At 40.9% G+C, this 19,838-nt stretch overlaps 1 protein-coding gene across 2 annotated transcripts; it reads left to right on the top strand.

Moving 5' to 3' along the window:
* Positions 1-2,172: 2,172 nt before the first annotated feature.
* Positions 2,173-4,976, top strand: SMIM30 (small integral membrane protein 30). 2 transcript variants are annotated; one of them, XM_084617899.1, is made up of 3 exons: positions 2,173-2,218; positions 2,530-2,611; positions 3,744-4,976. In XM_084617899.1, the coding sequence occupies exon 3, from the start codon at positions 3,810-3,812 to the stop codon at positions 3,993-3,995; it is 186 nt and encodes a 61-aa protein (XP_084474025.1). In that variant the 5' UTR covers positions 2,173-2,218; positions 2,530-2,611; positions 3,744-3,809; the 3' UTR covers positions 3,996-4,976. The 2 variants fall into 2 exon arrangements, with proteins under 2 accessions (XP_084474025.1, XP_084474024.1); XM_084617898.1 differs by having other exon boundaries at positions 2,182-2,250.
* Positions 4,977-19,838: the final 14,862 nt, after the last annotated feature.

The raw sequence follows: 19,838 nt of genomic DNA, 5'->3' as shown, positions 1-19,838 counted from the left end.
CTATAAGATGATAGTTTAGCCTTGATCATCCATGTCTTAGTTCTTGGCTTAATAGCATGCCTTTTCAATTCAACTCTTGTAAAAAATTCTACCTGTGACTGTCTATGAAGACTGCTCAGAAACCCTAACTACTCTAGAATGCAGATGCCCCTCTCCTGAGTGGTGTTACTAAAGGTGAACACCTCCTTATTGATCTATTGCATGTTCTGGCTCAAAATTGAGTCTGGGAAAAATGACTTCATATATTTGTATGAGGATCCAGGCAACAGTAAGGACAGTGACTTGGCGGGGATGTCACTTCCTTTCATCTGTTCTGCAAGGCTTTTCTGGAAGCAAAGGATGACCAGATGAATGGAGTAGTGAAATGGAGTAGAGAAAGTTTCTGGCTGAGGGTATCTGGGAGGGCTTTATTTTTTTGGAAGGAAGTTAATTGTGATTTTGTAGTTTTTAATAAAGATTGTACATACATCCATAATGACACTGGGTTAGCTCATTTTAATATAGGGAAGGATTCAAAAGAGTAATCCTATGTCCCCTACATAGTACAAACAGCTACACCATAATGAAATTATTCATTTTTAGGGAGATTAAATATTAGAATATTGTGTGTGTTAGAATTGGCCTTAAATTTAGGCTTTCTTTTTAAAAAAACAAGTTTTAACCAAACATCAATAAAAATGTGTCCATCCATTCTTTAAAAATGCCAATTGAAACAATATTTTTGAACACACATCCCTCTGCAGCGTTTGCAAGGTAGACATTGCAGCATTGTCCTACACAATGCAGCAATCTTGCAATGTACAGCCTTGCTACAAGCAGCATTGTCCAATGGAGAAAATACAGAAAAAAATGAGGACAACTAGTTCCTATACGTGACTCTTTCATAGACTTGCTCGGTGACCACAAGTAAATCACTTAACGTTTTTGTGCATCAGTTTGTTTTTAAAGGAGCTATAATTTTCACCTTTTAGAAGTGCTTTGAGATCTCTTGATGAAAAGTGATATTTAATTGCTAATTAGTATCATTATTATTTATTATGGCTGGTGCATGAAACTCTGAGTGAAATTAATGACAAATTGGCTACAGCCAACAGTGAAACTAAGTGCTCTTATCTCAACTTGGAGAAAGAAAATAGGACAAAACGGGGATTGACCAGCATGCCAAGAAAACTAGATTTTTAAATTATTTCAATTTTAATAAACAAAGGCATTATTATTTAGGGTTTAAAATATGTGTCCCTTTAAATGGCTTGTACTAAAGTCAGGATTTTTTAAAATATTGATATTAAGAACTGCCCCTGGATTATGACTTCCATATGTACTTCATGTCTTTTAGCCCTCTCCTACACTAGCATTTTTGGAGAATTCCTCCAACAATACATTACAATCAGGGCAGCTGCACTGGTGGTAACAATGGTGAAAGTACTAGTGAAGACAGGGCTCTGTGGGCATGCAGAGTTATGCATTATCTTTCCGCCTCCCTTATTCTGTGCCCTGTAGTTTGGCACCCTTTTTTTTCTTTTGTAGAATTGGGTCTAAAATCCCTGATTCTTCAATCTGATCCTCAAAGGTAGACCTCTGTGTCTGTTGGGGCCTTGTGTTTGTGTTTCTAGGAGGTACCAAACATGCTTTTGGGTGCTGCAGAAAGAAATAATTATGGTAGTATTAATAGCAGCAATAATTTAATTCTAGTGATCAGGCAGTAGCAAAAAGTTTCTATGTTTTAATTATGAACGCTGCAGGGGAATAGTTAGGTATTGATTTAGGAGATTACACAAACATTTACCTGGTATTAGTTTTTATTAAATGAAAATTAATAATAAGCCACATCACTATTAATCATAGATTCGAAGGTCCTGGTTCTTCTGTCGGTTATACAGCTGTAAACCAGGAGCAAAAGTTGGTGGAGTTACACTGATGCAAGATCCAAATCAGGTCCTAAAAGCTGTATAAAGCTACACAAAGATTAGTGGATAGCAGATGGAGTATAGATATATTGACTGCTGTAGACTCAGTCGACAATCTGAATTTCCACTGGAAGCAGAATGCCTGAAATTTTATTTATTTATTTAGAAATCTGCCCTTTATGTGTATCTAAAAGGTTAACTCTGATCTGCTCTAATGCACTGTGGGAATTGTAGGCAGCACAAATGCTGGGAAACGTAGTCAAACTGTCTTCCTCTTTCTCTTTCTTCCTCTAATGGCTGCCTCCAGGAAGGTAATGCACATACGCCTGGCTTCTAACGCAGGGTGAGACTATAAACTTTGTAGATTAAAGAGATCCGGGGCCGTTCACAGCTCACGCTCCCCCTTTGCTTTCGGACCCAGAGTTCATATTTTGTGCAAAGTTGTCTGCAGAGAAGCCGATTTTATTTGCCAGTCACATGTTGCTGCACATGACTCTTAATCTCTGAGAATTTTTTTTTACTCCCTTTACCGCCTCTTCCTCTTTTCCCTTCCACTGTCTATGGCTAGCAGAGCTTTTACATTTCCATGAACAGAACAAATAACTCTCTTGATTTTTGACAGGTGATGACTGAGTGGAGTTCATTGCTTTCTAGATTCCAATGCTAACCAAAAAGGAAATATTAGAGTAATTATAGAGGTTAAGGTAAGTTGCTGTTAATTATTTTAATAGAGGACAAAAACTTGTAGATAATTTACACTGTCCTGTTTTCTCAATCTCTATGCTCATCTGCCCTTCAAACTCCAGTGTTTGGACAGAGGGAAGGGAAATCTGGAAAGGTGTAAGCACAGGGGCAATTTCATTCAGTTTTAGGTCCACTTTTTTAGTGGATGTTAATTGTGGCAATAACATAAATGTTATATCACTGATAAAGCTAATATAATGCATGGATCACCCTAGCAATGCAATCCATTAGGGGATAATTATGAGAAAACTGAAGCACAGTGAGATTTTAGTGACTTGCCCCAGGTCATATAAGAATCTTTGGCAGAGCCAGGAAGAAAACCTAAGGGCTTGTCTGCTTGGGGGTATTGACCAGAATAGTTCTCCATGTGGACACACTTACTTCAGAATAAGAATGGGTTTTTTTTTCCTGATTTAGCTTGATCCACTTTGGAAGTAAATTAAAGCTAAACTGGAAAGGCTTCTTATTCCAGAATAGGACATCCACATGGGGACCTATTCCACAATAACTTTTCATTTTAAATTCCCACCCTCCCTTATTCCAGAATAATTTCCCTAAAGCAATGTCTTCACTGACCAAAAAGGTGTGTTTTTTCCTGCATTAGCTATCCTGCTGTAAAATCCTAGTGGAGACAAGTCACTTTAGAGTTACTGCGAGATAAACTAGGTAAGATCAACCCTGGGTGAGGAGTTCAGTGCTGACCTTGACTAGCTTCCTCATGATAAACGCTATGGTGTCTTCACTTAGGATTTTACAGAGAACTCTCTCTGGGTTTTTTATCTTACTCTAAAGAAAATCACTTTTTGTGTCAGTGAAGACCAAGCCTGAATCTCCCAAGTCTCATTCCTGCTCTGTGGATCAATCACACGACAATACATTTCCATACAGATTTGGTGATCATAGAATATCAGAGTTGGAAGAGACCTCTGGAGGTCATCTAGTCCAATCCCCTGCCCAGAGCAGGACCAATCCCAAGTAAATCATACTCCAGTCACATCCAGTGATACTCCAGTGACATCTGTTGATCTAGAGTTCTTGGAAATAAATTTAAAGGAAAAAACCCTGTCATGTTCCTTTTTGTTTTATTTTTAGATACATTTGAAGTACCAGCTTGTCGTCATTGTTTAACCTCCCTTCCAAGACCACCTGATCAGCAACATGGCTTTTCTTGGGAACGCCTCAGAACTCTTTTTGGTGCTCCTTTCACTGGTGATTATGCTGCCTGTGGTTGAAGCCCTGGACACTGGAGACGCAGTTGCTCTCTTGCTAGGCGTAGTTCTAACTATCATTGGATTCTGTGCCTGTCTAGGCTTGTATGCAAGGAAAAGAAATGGACAGCTATGACTTTTTAAAGAGATGACCTGGTCAAGCATAATCCTAAACTCTACTTGTTACAATTTAGGGTTTAAAACTGAGCCTCAGTTCCCGACAACTTTCAAAACCATGGAGCACAATCCTGCAAATCCTTCTTGCTATGCCATCCTTGGTAATAAAAACTCTTACTGGTAGAAGGGGTTTACAGGATCTGTCTTCATGACAGTAGGAAGATGATTATTTCATATTCCTTGGGATGAGGGGTTGCATTAAAGTAAAGATGGAAACAAGCTATTTGAAGAAAAAATTGCCCAGGTTCATTCACAGTGAAAGTTCATATACTGAATGTAACATTTGTACAATTCGATTTCCGGGGCTAGTCAGCAGGAAGGCAGCCATAAACCTCCTACTCAGGATAATAAAGATTTGGAAATATTGACGCAGTTTTAATATGATAACTAAAGAATAGCCTACTTAGACATCTATGTGAGTGCAGATGTTCTTTCTAATTAGAATTAATCCCCCCGCAACAGCTCACTTCTGCTGTAATCAGGCTGAGACATGGGCAAAATAGACAAATGTGCAAAACCTTTTCTGTATTTTTATCTGAGAATGTGCGTCCTCTGTAGCTTGGATTCATGTTACAAATTAGAATCAAATTTAATCAATAGCTATGCTTAAGGATTAGACCATGATTTTTCTTTAAAATGTGTATGATATATAGGAGAATATATGTAATACATCGACCAGTCAAACAAGGAAAAGATTTCTGAAGAAAAGATTGAAATGACCAAATGTTTTGTGAATATATCTGTTGGTTCATATACATTTATATTTTAGTTTTCTTTGAGATGCTCACATTTTTGGGGTTTGTTTTGCAACAATGAAGACTTACATATATTGTTCAGTGACTGGTTCTTTTAATTCTGAGCAGTAGGGGGATTAGAACCAGCTGCTTATGTAACTTTTCCCCATGTGATCAATAAACTCAGTAGATTCTTTGACGTCAAAGTGCCAGTGAACAAGCCCCCTGGACATTCTTGAATGTGCACTGCTCAACACTTGAGTTTACACCCCCTTTCGCTACTCGCTAAGGCCTAAATTCTGAACACAGTTGTCCACCTGATCTCTGTGCAAAACCAGAGCTGAAGCTCGTGCCAAAAAACAAAACTAAAGCTGTGGTTAGAATCGTACTCCAAAGCTAGAGTGTGTTTCTCTGAGCTTCAGGCATTCACCACATGGTATGTTTTGACTCTGATATGCTTTGTACTGCTTGGTTGGAGGGCTCTGCTGAGAGAGCAACATAGTTGGTCCTGCCAGGCTGATAATGGTGAGGTAGGATCTCTTATGCGACACCCGCCCTCTGCTGCCACCAAAGGGGACATCCTTGTAGCACCCTGATTGTAGTCATGGTTTTGGCCCCAAATGTCTGTTAGCAGCTGGCATCTAGCTGCCCTAACTTGACAAAGGGGGTGTAGGCCTGCACAGAGCAGCAGAACAAAGAGTGCAAAGGTGAGCTTTACACCATCTGCAACCTCAGCGCACACACACTACATGTTTAGGAAGCTCAGAGCAACTGGGCTGGTGTTTATGGGAAGCAATAGAAAAGGCTAAAACAGAGATGCAAAGTTGTGCTTTTTACTACCTTTCTCTCCTCCCTTCTGCCACCCCTCCTTCCCCTTCTCCCAATGTCTCTATCAGAGTGGGAGCATAGACAGGGATAAAATGTTCACAAGACTTACTTGACAACCACAAATAATCAGGCAGGTCATATTTTGACATTTTGGAGTTGTAAGACTTCCAAATGCCATTTGTAAGTTCTTTGACCCTTATTTCCTTCTTCTGAGGAAAACAGACAAGAGAGGAGAAAACGTAATTGTTAACGCCATGGACTTGTCAATTTTACTATTCTTCCCTTGTAACTGGGCTTCCAGGTACCACACAGGGCTGACATCACAGGAACAAATACAGCTGCCCCATTAACATCTGACTCTAGGGAGAGATACCCTTTGATTCCATGATTCCCCAGCTCAAGTGCTGTATGGCAATGCAGCTCACAAGGTTGTTCTATTGACATGCAGGTGTTTCTCTAGCTTCCCTAACATGAACCCCCCAGCCCCATTTCTACAAGTCTATTTCTGCACACAACAGAGGCAATGTAATGAAATTTGCATTTTAAGATCAAGGGCCCAAGAGAGGGGAACAAAGTGCTTAAAGCAGCTGCCACCCTCCCAGGCTTGCAGTGTGGGGCCACTGCCTAGCAGTGATGGATGTCCTGGACATGACCAGGCAGTAGAGCTGATGCTAACGAGCAAATTTCATTGCAGCTAGCTTTTCCCAAACACCTCCATCATCGCTTTAACAGGAAATCTCTGATAGCTGGTTCTTACAAAGGAGTTTCACACAATTACGCCATAGCTTTCCCTGTAGATTAGCACAACCACCACACAATTCGTGTCATGCTATGGGATACCTGGAGTTTTATTCTTTTGCCTGTCGTGGCATGTGCCTAGCTAAAGGACATTCACTATGCATAATGGTGTATTTACTGGGTTATAATGGAAATTAATTATTGCTCGAGAATTAATTTATTAATGGTTTGACTAAGAGCACATCATGGCCAATCTTCCTGTTTTTCCTCAATTTTTAATAAACTCTTTCAAATAGATTCTACTGTTAATTTGATTATTCAATTCTTACAAGCGGGCAGGGGGGAGGATGAGAGAGAAGTGACTGAAAACTTTAAATAGATGATTCAGCTCTTACAAGAAGGGAAAAGGGAGATGAGAAAAATAATCTGATTTAAACAGTTCAAATAAAGTGGGTTTTTTCCACATTTTAGTTGATTCAGGGCATCTAGGTAAGTATATTTTAGGTTTACTTGTCATACTGTATGTTTGTCTTTGTCCTATTGCCAAGATACATCAATAATACTGCATTTCATTGTCCACTACCAACATCAAAGCAATTTAAATCCCCTTAAAGGCATGATCCTATTCCTTTGAAGTCAACAACAAAACTCCTGTTAAGTTCGGTGGGCCCTTAATTGGCCGTTGGTTCCTGGGAGACTCGAGTCATTTTTATAAACTGTCAATTTCCAGGATAGCAATGAATGGCTTTCTTAGTAAAAAAAAACAAAAAACAAAACCCAGCAAGTAATGGCAGCTTTTCTGATCAGATACCCAGGTAAAAAGACTATTATACTATTTCCAAAGAAAATTATACAGTAATGTTTTATAAATATTATGAGAGGTTTTATAAAGCAATACAAAACGGGTTCTTGCATCTCAGCATTCCACGGTGAAAACTGGTCTAGTTATTTAAATACATTTTTTGGGCCTCAGTTCAGTGTGTGGGGGCAGTTCCCTTTCTGAACAGAACAAGTTGTCATTAGTATTTGTTTCCGTAGTGGAGAGCAAAAACAAACTGCAGCCTTGCAACACCCACCTCTTAGTGCACACAATCTACCCCCTAATTAATGTAGAAAGGTTAGCAGCCAGGAGCTAGCAGCTTCCAGCAGGTATTTTCAATCTGCCTTAGCAATAGTATCGCTCAAGATCAGCAACTCCACCGACATTTAACAATCTGCATGAAGCCCACCCTGCAGCTGGACAAGACAGAAAGGCCTTCACTCCTAAGGACCGTCGCTGGGGCAATAGCTTCCAGTGCTACGTAAGACCTAAGTATTATTACTCTATGCTTTATAGGAGCCCTTGAATATTGGATGCAAATACTTCAGCTCACTTGCTTAGCACACTTGCCTCCCCTGAGGTGATAAAATGGACTACGCCACTGCTGGAGCCTTTTGCCACTCAGATAAGCATTGCTGCAACTGCTTCAACACTTACAATAATGCTTTGGACAGCACCTTCTATATGAGAATCCTGTCCTGAACATTAATGAATAAAGCCTCACAATGCCCTTTTACAGATGGGGAAACTGAGGCACAAAGCAAGACTTGGCGTAGTGGTTCATGGGAAGTATGCGGCATAGGTTGTAATGCTGGCAAAGGTCACTGGAGCAAAGAACACTTTGGCCATGCCACCTCTTGTTTATAGCCCACACCCAACATGCCGCATCCCAAGGAGCACTCACAGGGTACTATCCCTCTGGTAGCCCAGGGACTCGTGCCTTTACTATTACTTGGGGATGGTGTGGGGCTCCTAACTCCTACTGGTTCCCTGCATAGTGTTGTTTACTTGGGCTTTGTGGGAGGGAGGTGGGCTGACTTCACTCTTGATTTATAACAAGACAAAGCATGACTAAATAGAAGAACCATAATAAGTCTATTACTATGGTACAAGTGGTAATTATTACACTACAATATTGACAGTTCCATTCGCATCATAACTGACAAAGGGTTTTTGGGTGGTGGAGGGAGAGCTTGGGTCTGATTCCCCTCTCTGTTACACAAGTAAATTAAGAATAACGCCACTAAAGTCAATTGGAGCTGTGGGTTGTTCAGCACTCCTGAAGATCAGGCCACTGATTTTAGAACCCAATTTGGCAAAGCAACTAGAGACACATTTTTAATGGTATTTAGTCCCATTCAGAATAATAACTAAATCCCAATAAAGAGTTGGGTAGGTGCCTACTGGGATTTTCAACAGCACTGGGTATCTAAGGCCTATTGAAATAAATCTTCAAATCCTTTAGAAGACAATGTTTTAAGATTCAAATATTTAATGTGACAAGAACACTTAAACTGTTAGCATATATCGACAAGGGTGCATTTATGAAAAAAACTTAAGCAGCCTTTAGTTATTTAGGCCTCTTGACATGCATTGAAAAGTGATTAAAATAGACTGCTTACAGTGCAACTCTCTCAAAGTGCAAGCTAGGGAGAGTACCACAGTTCAGTGACATCTCCTGAGTCTGCACTCAGCTTCCAGGAGAGGGAGAAGTAGAAACCATTAGAATCAAGGATGAAGTTACCTGGCCCAACATCCACCATCAGAACAAACCAGGCCCCTGCAGCTTTCAGGGGGTCTGGGATGGTTGGGGTGAGCGCTTGGGTTCCCAACTAGGTTTTCTAGCCTTTCAGCTACAAGGGTGGGATTGGGAAAAATAATGGCAGCTCTCCAAAATGCCATTCATTCATGGCATCAAAATGAGCTGTAATTCCCAAGAGACTGTGCAGCCCACAGACCCAGCTTTAGTCTTAAGCCAAACTAGAGCTGAAAGAAATTTTCATAGAGAAATGTGCTTTCATCAAAATATGTCTGTTTTAGGTTCACAACATTCTGTGAAATTAGAACAACTTTAAATAATTTCTGAACTCAATGACATTTCCCCCCAAACTTTCTTTAGAATTAGGATGGTTGTGAAAATTATGCAGCAAATGCCTGTGCTCACTTTTCATACTTTTAACTGGGTTGTTCGTGATTGGTCATAAGTCACATGGTATGAGTTCTTGTTCTCGGATTGGCTGAGCCTCTGCAGGTGATCTTAAGGGTTAGTAGAAGTCATTTTGACTAATGTCCTCAGAAAGCATGTCTGAACTTAATTCACTCTCTCTGAGTGTAAGTGGCAAGGAACAATTTACTGTTCTGTAGTATAGTGTTGTGGAAAGGTCATTCACAGGCAACCTCCAAAACCATCAAGGATTTGAGGAGATCAGTGATCTTGAGAAGACTGCAGAGGGGCAAGCACATCTACCAAAGATGCAAGGGGGGGAGTAGCAGGCCATCTGTCCTTCCTCACAAGAAGAAATTGCCAGGTCAGGGTGATGGGAATTAGTAAGCTTTTCCACTGCACATGTATAGTAGTCAATTTTCAATCATTCCTAACTTAATTAACTAATCGTGTTAAGTACTGATCAGAGACCTATAGTGGTTGCTGTTAGGATACCACATAGTAACATTTGCTTCCTATTGTAATTATGGGGGAAACTGTGAATCCCAGATATCTTCGTATAATAACAATTGGCAAATAGTGACTTTTTAATTACAATTTGACTGTAGTCAATGAGGTCCTGCTCAAGAAGCCAACTGAGGTCAATGGGAGGCTTTCTGCCTATTTAAATGAGCACTAGATCAGGCTATGTTTCCCTGTCAAGTTGTAGGTGTCACAAGTTCAATGCTTTTTTGATTTATCTAAAAAAAGTGGAAATAATTGTATGAAACACAAAATGTGTGGGGTGGGAGTGGCGGCTGGGTTGGAGAGGAGTGGCAGAAAGGTGGTATAATTTCCACAGGACTCAGACTTGGCTCAAGGGATTTTCTTAAACTCTCCACCCACAAAAATTCACTGCCGGGAGATCAAACCTGGACAATGTAACGGCAAACTCAGATGCATACACAGCAAGTCAGTTTACTTGTACCTTTATGGAGAATCAGCCTGTATTAATGGTGAACAAATCTAATCACAGTGAAAGTCTGTAGGAAAGCTGGCAGCAAAAGCTGTGAATCTATTCAGTCATCATGTCAGACTATGGGGAAACCAGATGTGCTTGCATTCTCCCACTGAGTCTAGTCAGCCTCAGTCCCTGTGGCATTAAACTGTTATGGAAAAGGGAACAAATACAGCATACAGAGACTAATCCTTTTTTTTAGGCTGGGATTTTGAAGGGGCTTATGGGGGCTGAGGGCTTAACTCCCAATGAAATTCAGTGCTTCAGTTTAAACCCTGAAATGCTAATATCTCATTCCTGACAAAATCAATTTTTTTAAAATAATAAAGGTTGCCAGTCTTGTCCTGCATCCAGAACTCCTACTGATAGCAGTGGAATGATCAAGGGCAGAATACGGCCCTTCACATGTGCCATCTGAATCTTCTATTTTTAAAATCTCAGGGCCAGATCCCCAGGCAGTATAAACCACCATAGCCTCACTGAAATGGCAGTTATGCTGCTTTACATGAGCTGAAGATCTGACCCTCAGCCTTTAAATTCATTTTGGACAGCAATCGCACGAGGTCTGATTCTGATTTTATGCTGGTGTGTAACACCATTGACTTCAGTAGAATTACTCCTGATTTGCACTGCTGTGAGATTGGAGCTGGCTCGTAAAAGAGCTACTACCATTTCTCTCTTATTTCTAATTTGACCTACATTTTTACACATATTAGAAAAAATATTTCCCCTCACATATGCACACATTTCAGAACCTGTATATTCAGTTTCAGTCTAAATGTTTCCCCCCTTCCCAGGATTTTTCAACCGAGAAGGTAGAAATAATCAGAGAAGCCCAGTATCAAAAACATCTCACTAATGTCTATTGTAAGTTGACCCAGAAATATACACAGGTACATGGGTACTGCATATAGATGTACCTTACATACTCAAGCTCCTTTTCTGGGTTATATTTACTATACTCTCAATAACAAGCCAATTTTATTTTAGAGCTTTTCCACATCACTTTCCTTCACTCAGTCTACCTGACGTTCTCTTCATTAAATCTGCAAAGCTTTTTTTATGAGCTTTCTTCTTTTTTCTTCCAACTCAGATGTAATTTAATGAACTCCCAGTAACAAATAATCATGTGCACTTCATTCCAGATGGATGAACAAATATGTTATTTAAGCAGTGGATTATAAACGTATTGTACACAGAATCAGTACTCACAGATTCCAAGGGCAGAAGGGACTATTATGATCACCTAATCTGAGCACTTGCATAACACAGGCCACAGAATGTCCCCCCAAAAATTCCTAGAGCGTATCTTTTAGAAAAACATTCAATCTTGATTTTAAAATTGTCAGTGAAGGAGAATCCACCACAACCCTTGGTAAGTTGTTTCAATGGTTAATTACACGCACTGTTCAAAATTTACACCTTATTGCCTGCTTGAATTGTCTAGCTTCAACTTCCAGCCATTTGTCTGCTAGATTGAAGAGCCCATTATCAAATATTTGTTCCCCATGCAAGAATTTACAGACCGTAATCAAGTGACCCCCTAAAACTTCTTTGTTAAGATAATAGATTGAGCTCTTTGAGTCCATCACTATAAGGCATGTTTTCTAATCCTTTAATCATTCTTTTGGCTCTTCTCTGAACCCTCTCCAATTTATCAACATCCTTCTTGAACTGTGGGCACCATTGCTGGACACAGTATCCCAACAGCGGTTGCACCAGAGCCAAACACAAAGGTAAAATAACCTCTCTACTTCTACTCAAGATTCCTCTGTTTATGTATCACAGGATCACATTAGCTCTTTTGGCCACAGCATCTCACTGGGAGCTCATGCGCAGCTGATTATCCACCATGATACCCAAATGTTTTTCAGAGTCACTGCCTCCCAAGATAAAGAGTTTCTTCTATCATCAATTTCCCAGGGATTTACATGCTTAAATCCCATTAGATTTTATGGGAATTAACCATGTAAGTCCCCTGTGCATCCAGGGGAGTACTGACCCTCCGAGTAGACTGAAAGTCTAGAATACCAGGAAAGCGTGATCACCTTATGCACATCACCTTGTTAAATTAATAGTATTTTTCAAGATGAAATCCTAGGAATTTGAAATTGTCCGGATGCAGCAGAGTTGTCAAAATGCTGCCTTAATGTATTATGGATTCAATTTTTAATAATAATAATAATAATAATAAATAATTAATTTAATTAATAAATTGTCAAATAACAGGCTCAATCATAATGTATTAATCAAAGATTATTAATAGAAAATCAATACATCACAATACAGAAAAGAAGATTTTATGTTACCAAACCAATCTGGTGTAGTGATCCCACCGCTCAATCCACTCCCAACTAACTCCAAGAAATTTTCTCCCTTATATACTATGTTCAAGATAAAGAAAATTCCTTTTCCATAACTGATCTACCCAGGAGTTCCTTTTATGATATCTCATATTTCATAATCAATAAGCTAAAGACAACTGCAACCAAGTCATTATTACAGAAAACATCTGTGACAACAAGCAATTCCTATTGAGCTAAAAAACCCTTTCAATAACTCATTATCTCATCAATCACAGAACACATCTGTAATAACAAGTATTCCTTATCAATCATAAATGGTCATTTCTTGGTTTCCTGGACTTTTGGTCATATTTTCTAAAAGTCAGTGGGGTCAGAGCAAGAGATTACACACCTTCCATCATTGATTTAATACATTCTATCATTTGGTCACACTCTAAGGTTCACCCTAAATACAGCACTTTTTGATTATAGGTATGGTGCTTCAGCACTTTGGTTCATTCACAAAAGGGTTCTAGGAACTTTCTGTACAAAGCATGATGGGAGTTTAATATCTACTAACAAATGTATTATTCTGCCAACCAAGCCTTAAAGGTTTAAGACAATAAGAATTGCTTGATCAGGTGTTGTGTATGATTTAGCACACAAGATAGGTTCTTGGATTTAATGGCATAGGATAGGTACAGTATGAGTGGGAATACACACGAGCTTTGTTATGGGCAGTAGTAGTGAAGCCCTTTGTACACAGAGAACTCTATATACAGTTGTAAGCAGAGTCAGGATGAGCTCTACCCTGACATCTGGTGGCGAGTCATGGTGGGTTGTGGAAAAGAACTTCAGGGGCTGATCTCATTTGCATAGGCACACCCACCCTGCCTAGATGGTTACTTTGGCTGCTGTAGGAGCCCCAGTTTCTCTGTTACTGGGGCAGGAATAAACTGTTATTATCCTGATTATGTGACTCAAGGACAGTGGAACTGTACTCGGCCTTTTGTTATGATGGAGGGACTCACCATCAACTAAGCAGCACTCGCTAGGCAAGGGTCATGGGTTCCAAAACGCAGTGAAGGGAAAAAGGTAGGGGACAGGTATTAATATGAGGTAGCATGGGCCCCCTGGTGAGGGCCTTACATGCTAATTGCACTTCCTCTTCTCTCCACTGTGGAATATCAGAGCTAATTTTGATTCTATTAGGAGTATAGTTACAGGCTGTTGAGCTGAATTCACCCACTGAGTTCCCCCACTACAAGCTGAAATCACAAAAGAGCTAAACTTACTAAGAGCTGAAATCACTGAGTGTTGTGTTAAATAGGAGGGGAGCCTGAAGATATATTGTGGAGCAGAGCAGTTTATTGGATTCATGGGGCGGCTGACAGAGCGGAGCCCCATGGAGAGGTGGGGCAATCAGCTTTGAACCACATAAGGTGCCCCTTAACCACCACCCCCCCATCTCCACCCAGGTTGGGAGGTAAAACTCTGCAGATAAACTTTTGAACTCTGGGGCTGCCCTGACCAGGGACAGACACTTTTGTGTCATTGGATTTTGGGTGATTTTGGGTTGCTGGACTCAAGAACCAAAGGGAAGGGACATGCCCCAATTTGCTTGGGGTGGGTTTTTTGCTCATGGGTTGTGTTATGAATCCTGTTGGTGTTTCCCGAACATAATGCCACATTGTTTCTCTCTGTTATTAAAAGGCTTTTTGCAACATTCAGACTATGTGCTTGCGAGAGGGGAAGTATTGCCTCTTGGAGGCGCCCAGCGGGGGTGGTATATATTTGTCCCAGCTCACTGGGTGGGGGCTCGAGCTGGTTTTGCATTGTCTTATTGGAATGGAATCCCTAGATACTGAACCTGGCCCTTGTTGCTGCCAACTCTGACAGGCAGAAGGGTTACACAGTTGTTGAAGGGCTGGGGTTTTGCTTTTTATTTTCTAGTGATGTAAAACCATTTTCTGTTTTTCTCTTTGTAACAAGCATACTCCGAATTCTCAAGAATTAAGCCATGAGGAAGAAAATTTAACTGAAAGATATTTTTTTCATTGTGATTGGTTGATCCGTGCCAACTGCTTTCAGTAACTGCTTATGGTCTTATTACCAGAACAGGTAAATGTACAGGTTATGTGAGAGTCAGAAATTTCTATAAGGTTTTATTAGTACATATGTTTCTGTAAATTCCCATAATATGTGTGTGTGTGTAGAATATTTTCTCTGGATCATGGTAATAAGGAAAGCTCTAAACAAGTGCTTCGTGCAAACAGTCACTGAGAAAATTCTCACACCACCTGCCAGTATAAGCATTTCACTTTCCCCACTATGATTATGGGACAGACACCAAAAAAAAAAGCTATTCCCAAGAAACTGTACAATTGAGCTGTATTCACATGAAACCATTCATTAATGTCAAATCAAAGTCTACTGTACTTTTTGTTTCCTTTTCTTCATTTCAGCTTGTTGAAAGCGATTGCTGTGATCACAAACCTTCCTTTCATGCTTTCCAGCATTGTTCTAGTTCATAAGCCTTAAAGAGTGACTTGGCATGTAGGTTTTTTCATTAAAGAGAATGTTGGCATTTTTTTAATCACACACTGTCAGGTTCCTGATTTTAATGTACTTTACTGTATTCAGTTGTTAGGAGCCATGTTTGAATATACATATGGCCCTGTTTCAGCAAAGCACTTAAGCGTATCCTTAAGTACAACATTAAGGATGAACTCCTGGCCAAAGTGAAGTCAATAGCAAAATTCCCATTGACTTCAATAGGGCCAGGATTTCACTGTAATGTGAAGCAGTCATAAGTCTGAAAATGCCATCATTAAGGTAGCCTGTATAATGTTTACTCTGCCCCATTATAGCTCTTGAACGGTGTTCCAGCCACACTTGCTAAATCAGTCCACACAGGAGCCTGACTCTGGCACTGCATCCCTGCCAAATTTCTGGTACCCATCACCTCCTGCAGATGTGCAAATGTTGTCCAAAAAAAAATCAGAAAAAAAATAGCAGAAAGTTTGCATATTTTTCACTCTCTGTATTTGAAAAAGATCTGAACCATTTTATCTGATACTTCCGGGGGGGGGGGGATATCCCTCTTGCATTGAGAACAAACTTTCCACATTTTAGCCAAAACAGCAAAGATTTGAGAAAGTAATAAGAAAATGAAAAGGAAAATTTAGAATGAAAATGCTTGGGCAAACCTAACTGTATGCAAAGATACATACTTCACCATTATGTGAATATATATGTGTGGGCAAGGGGGTATAAAATGATTAAATATTCTCTGATACCTCAAGTTTACAAAGCATGACATAATGACACATTACATAATAGGGTATGTTTTACTGGGAGATCGCTACAAGTTGTGGATGTGCTGTGAGGAATCAGCATGTTTGATCATCTGATGAGTGTATTTATGGCCAGACGCATGTCCCAAAATGTCTGAAACTGTATTATTATGATTATCACTAATTATTAGTATGTAGATCGCCTTTTTACATTTCATTTTTTAAGTTACTGAATGTGTCCCAGAGACTAAATATATTTAAGAATAGTGAAAATGTGTAAATAGTAAATTCCTTTTTCTTGCTCCCTCCTTGTACACTAGAACCATCCCAAAGAGTCCTTCGTCCTGTCACTCAACGTGCCCGTGCCGAGTCAAATTCTACTTTCAGTTACACCACTGCTTGGCACCTTCTGTAGTTGTGTGCACTTGGGTAAAGTCAGTACTGTTAACCCCAAGAGTTTACAAGCCCCCCCCAAAAAAATATATAATATTTGTGTCCAAAACCACTGGAGACTCTTTATATTGGCCTTATGGTTTCTGAGACTTTAAGCCTCACATTGTCCAGATTTTCTTTGCACCCATGAGGGCTAGAACCTTGCCCAGTGTCCACCCAAAAAAATTAAGTTTCTTGCAATATCACAACATCCCAGGTGCCGGGACTTCAAGAAAAAGACCAAATATTGTGAGAGTTGTGATAAAAGCACAAGAGTGAGCAACAATGAAAGTCATGGTAAAATACTACCATCTCTGGTGAGTTGAGTATTCTTATTTGGTAGCATTTTACACTCACTTTCCACTGTGTGTGTGTGTGTGTGTGGTACTAGAGACTCAGCTGTAATTTTGTATGTCTACACTTCAATCGGGCCATGTGATTGCAGCCCATATAGACATACCCAAGCTAGCTGTGACAGAGCCAGCTCATTAAAAATCAGCGTAGCCATGATGCTGCAGGCGGTTGCATGGGATAGATGCCCCAGTATGCGCCCAGGGTCCTGGGAAGGAGTGTACTAAGGAGGCTATCCCACATTGCTGTGGCTATACTGCCATTTTTAATGAGTTAGCTTGATAAAAGCTAGCTTGGGTATGCCTACACATGCTATAGTCGCTCCTCCAGATTGCAGTGTAGACATATCCAATGCCATTGGAGTTACCCCAGGATAAGCCACTGTAACTGAGGGTACATCTACACTGAATAAGAGGCTGTAATTGCAGCACATGTCGGCATACCCAAGCTAGCTTTAATCTAGATAGCTTGTGAAGCCATGGCAGGACAGGCTTCAGCCTGGGCGGCACAAGCCTGCCCAGGACCCTGGGAATGGATTGAAGGCCGTGCTGCCTCAGCTTTACTCATATTGGTACCCGAGCTAGCCAGATCAAAGCTCACTCAGGTATGTCTCCATATGCTGCAACTGCACCTAGGACTGCAGTGTAGATAGTAGAGTATGTAGGTTTTATAATACAGAAGTATTTAGCTAGACACCACCAGAAACCTGCCATATTGCTCCTGAGTACCAAGGAAAGAATATGGCTCAATCTTTATTTACCAGTTTGTAGTTTAAAAGATCAGATCTCAGAACTGGGCATTTTGAGCCTGATCTAGTGCCCACTGCAGCCAATGGAAGGATTTCCATTAATTACATCAGGCATAGAAACAGGCCCTAACCTGGCACTTGGTTAATCACCATTAAATTACGTAGCTCTAGCTAAATTTATGCTAATACTAGTCCAATTAAGCAGCAGTTATTGCCATTCACTATCATTAGGCTAGATTAGTTTCCTGGGTGAGGGCCTAGTAAAACAGTTATCCCTTTATACCATGCCCAAATGAAATAGAAGATGCTGTACTATCATATTACATTTCTGTGGTCTTCTTGGAGCTGTGTGGATACAGTTCCTGATGTGCCATCTCAGCATTTCTCCGATGGCTCCACCAGCTTCTGCAGAATTTAATCTTTCATTGTTTAAGAGATGTCTAGCCCTCAGCCAAAGAGATTCTCTTGTTTTCTGCATTCCCAACAAGCATTGTAACATCTAAAATTGTCTCTCCTTGGTTTGTGTTCTAAATCATCACATTTCACTCTTCATTCTGTTTGCAGAATATTAAACTATAGCTCCATGTGCCAGATGCCAAGTCTGGGACAGCAGGAAAGGCAGGCCTTTAACATGCAAGTGGTTTGTGACATGTCTAGAGCAGTGCAAAGGAGTGTCCAGGAGAATTCCCCACTATGTAGATCCTAAAATGTAAAGCCGCAACATAGGGGATACACAGGGCTCCCAGCTGGTACTGGACCCCAACATCCACATGCTGCCAACAAAGCTGTGGGGCTTGATTCTTCATCACCCTGGATCTTGTGTGGTCATTTACACCTGTGCAAACTGAGTGCCATATAGAGTGGTGTCCTCCTACTCCTGCATTGCATTCCCTCTGCAAAGGTGTCAATAACAGCAGAAGGTAATGGGCAATCGGGTCTGTAGTGTTCTTAACATCCTGAAAATATCAGACAAACTGCCAGGGAACTCAGTTTTATCTAACACCTGGATCTGAACCACTGGCACCACTGAGAGTCAGGGTTTCTAACATGAAGTTTACACCGCCAAGCCTTTGCCATGAGTGGAACCTTAAAGCCCTACCAATGCAGTGGGTGACAGTCTTCTCCTGGTCAATCGCCTTCTCTGGATACAGAAAATACTATTGCTAAATAGTCCTTTTCCCCAGCGACATACAGTCCCTTCCCTTCCTTCTCTGTGATATCCTGACCCTCTCCTATTCCCTGCCACCCCTCACCAGGGTTGTGTGGAAGGCAGTAGACCTAGGATATATTCCCCCTTGCAGTGATGATGCATGTGGGCGCAGAAGAAGCCAAGCACCACAGCAATCCTTTGGAGCAGGGAGTACTCCCTTCCTAATTCCCTCCAGTGAGTAAATTGCTCAAAAGGAGATGGGGCCAGGCCCCCACCCAACCTTTGTAGCTCCCCATCCCCCCCGGCCCCAGCCTGCCAAGCGCACTCACCAGGAGAAACACTCAGCCCCTACCCCAGTACACACTAGGAAGCTCCAGAGTAGGTTGAAGTGTAACATCTCCTCTGTGTGTGGTGTAGCTATGTGCTGCCCCAGACACAGGACTGTTTAGCCTCCAGTTTTTAAACAAAGCTCTTTCTTCACATAGTTAACTATTGTCCACTGGGCCTATAGTGGTGTCACACTTTTGTCCACTAGAAGTCAGCCTGTTCGTGTCTCACAACTATTTCTAGGTTCCTTTTTTAAAATCTGTTTTTGTTTCAGATTTGTCACCCTGCTACTCACTGTCAACAAGGTTTCACTGGCATCCGGGCTAGTAACAAATGAAGCACCACCGAATGCTAGTGACTGGCACCCTGTAAGGCCATGACACTGAAGAGTGTACCAGCTGCTCTCTGTTTCATCAGTGGCTGGCTTACTTCCAGCTTTGACTTCCCATTTAGCAAGGTAAGCCCAGTGCATTTAATAGTCTCTGAGTAAGCATTTCATTGAAAACTCAATGTTACATGTGGCCTAGACAAAAAAGCTATCAAACGTAATAGCCAAAAAGGGGTGAGGTGGGCAAACGGAACACAAAACAACCAATTGCACTGTTCAAAAATGAAAATTTTTGTTGACCATCTGTTTCTACAGTTAATAATTTATGCCTTTAAAACCACAGGGACATATCCTCAGCTGATGTAAACTAGCGCAGCGCTGTTGAAATCAACGGAGCTGTTAGATTGATTGGCACTGGCTGGCATAGTATGTAAGTGAAAGAAGATGGGGTGAAATTCTGCCCCACACTCACTCATTCCTGTGCTGTGAAAAGACCAAAGCACGGCAGACCCACTGTGGGGGTGAGAAGGAATGGGAATGGGGACAGTTCAGTGGAGATGTGTGGGCATGGCCATTGTGTCTGACAGGGTTTGTCTACACAGCA

The sequence above is a fragment of the Lepidochelys olivacea genome (genome assembly GCF_965140295.1).
Source record: "Lepidochelys olivacea isolate rLepOli2 genome assembly, chromosome: 1".
NCBI classification, from domain to species: domain Eukaryota; kingdom Metazoa; phylum Chordata; order Testudines; family Cheloniidae; genus Lepidochelys; species Lepidochelys olivacea.
Note: the sequence above shows the minus strand (reverse complement) of the source record. Positions and strands in the feature narration are given on the sequence as shown.

Bases quoted from the DNA above. Each gene is read 5' to 3' on its own strand.
- SMIM30 (XM_084617899.1), top strand. From the start codon at position 3,810: ATGGCTTTTCTTGGGAACGCCTCAGAACTCTTTTTGGTGCTCCTTTCA.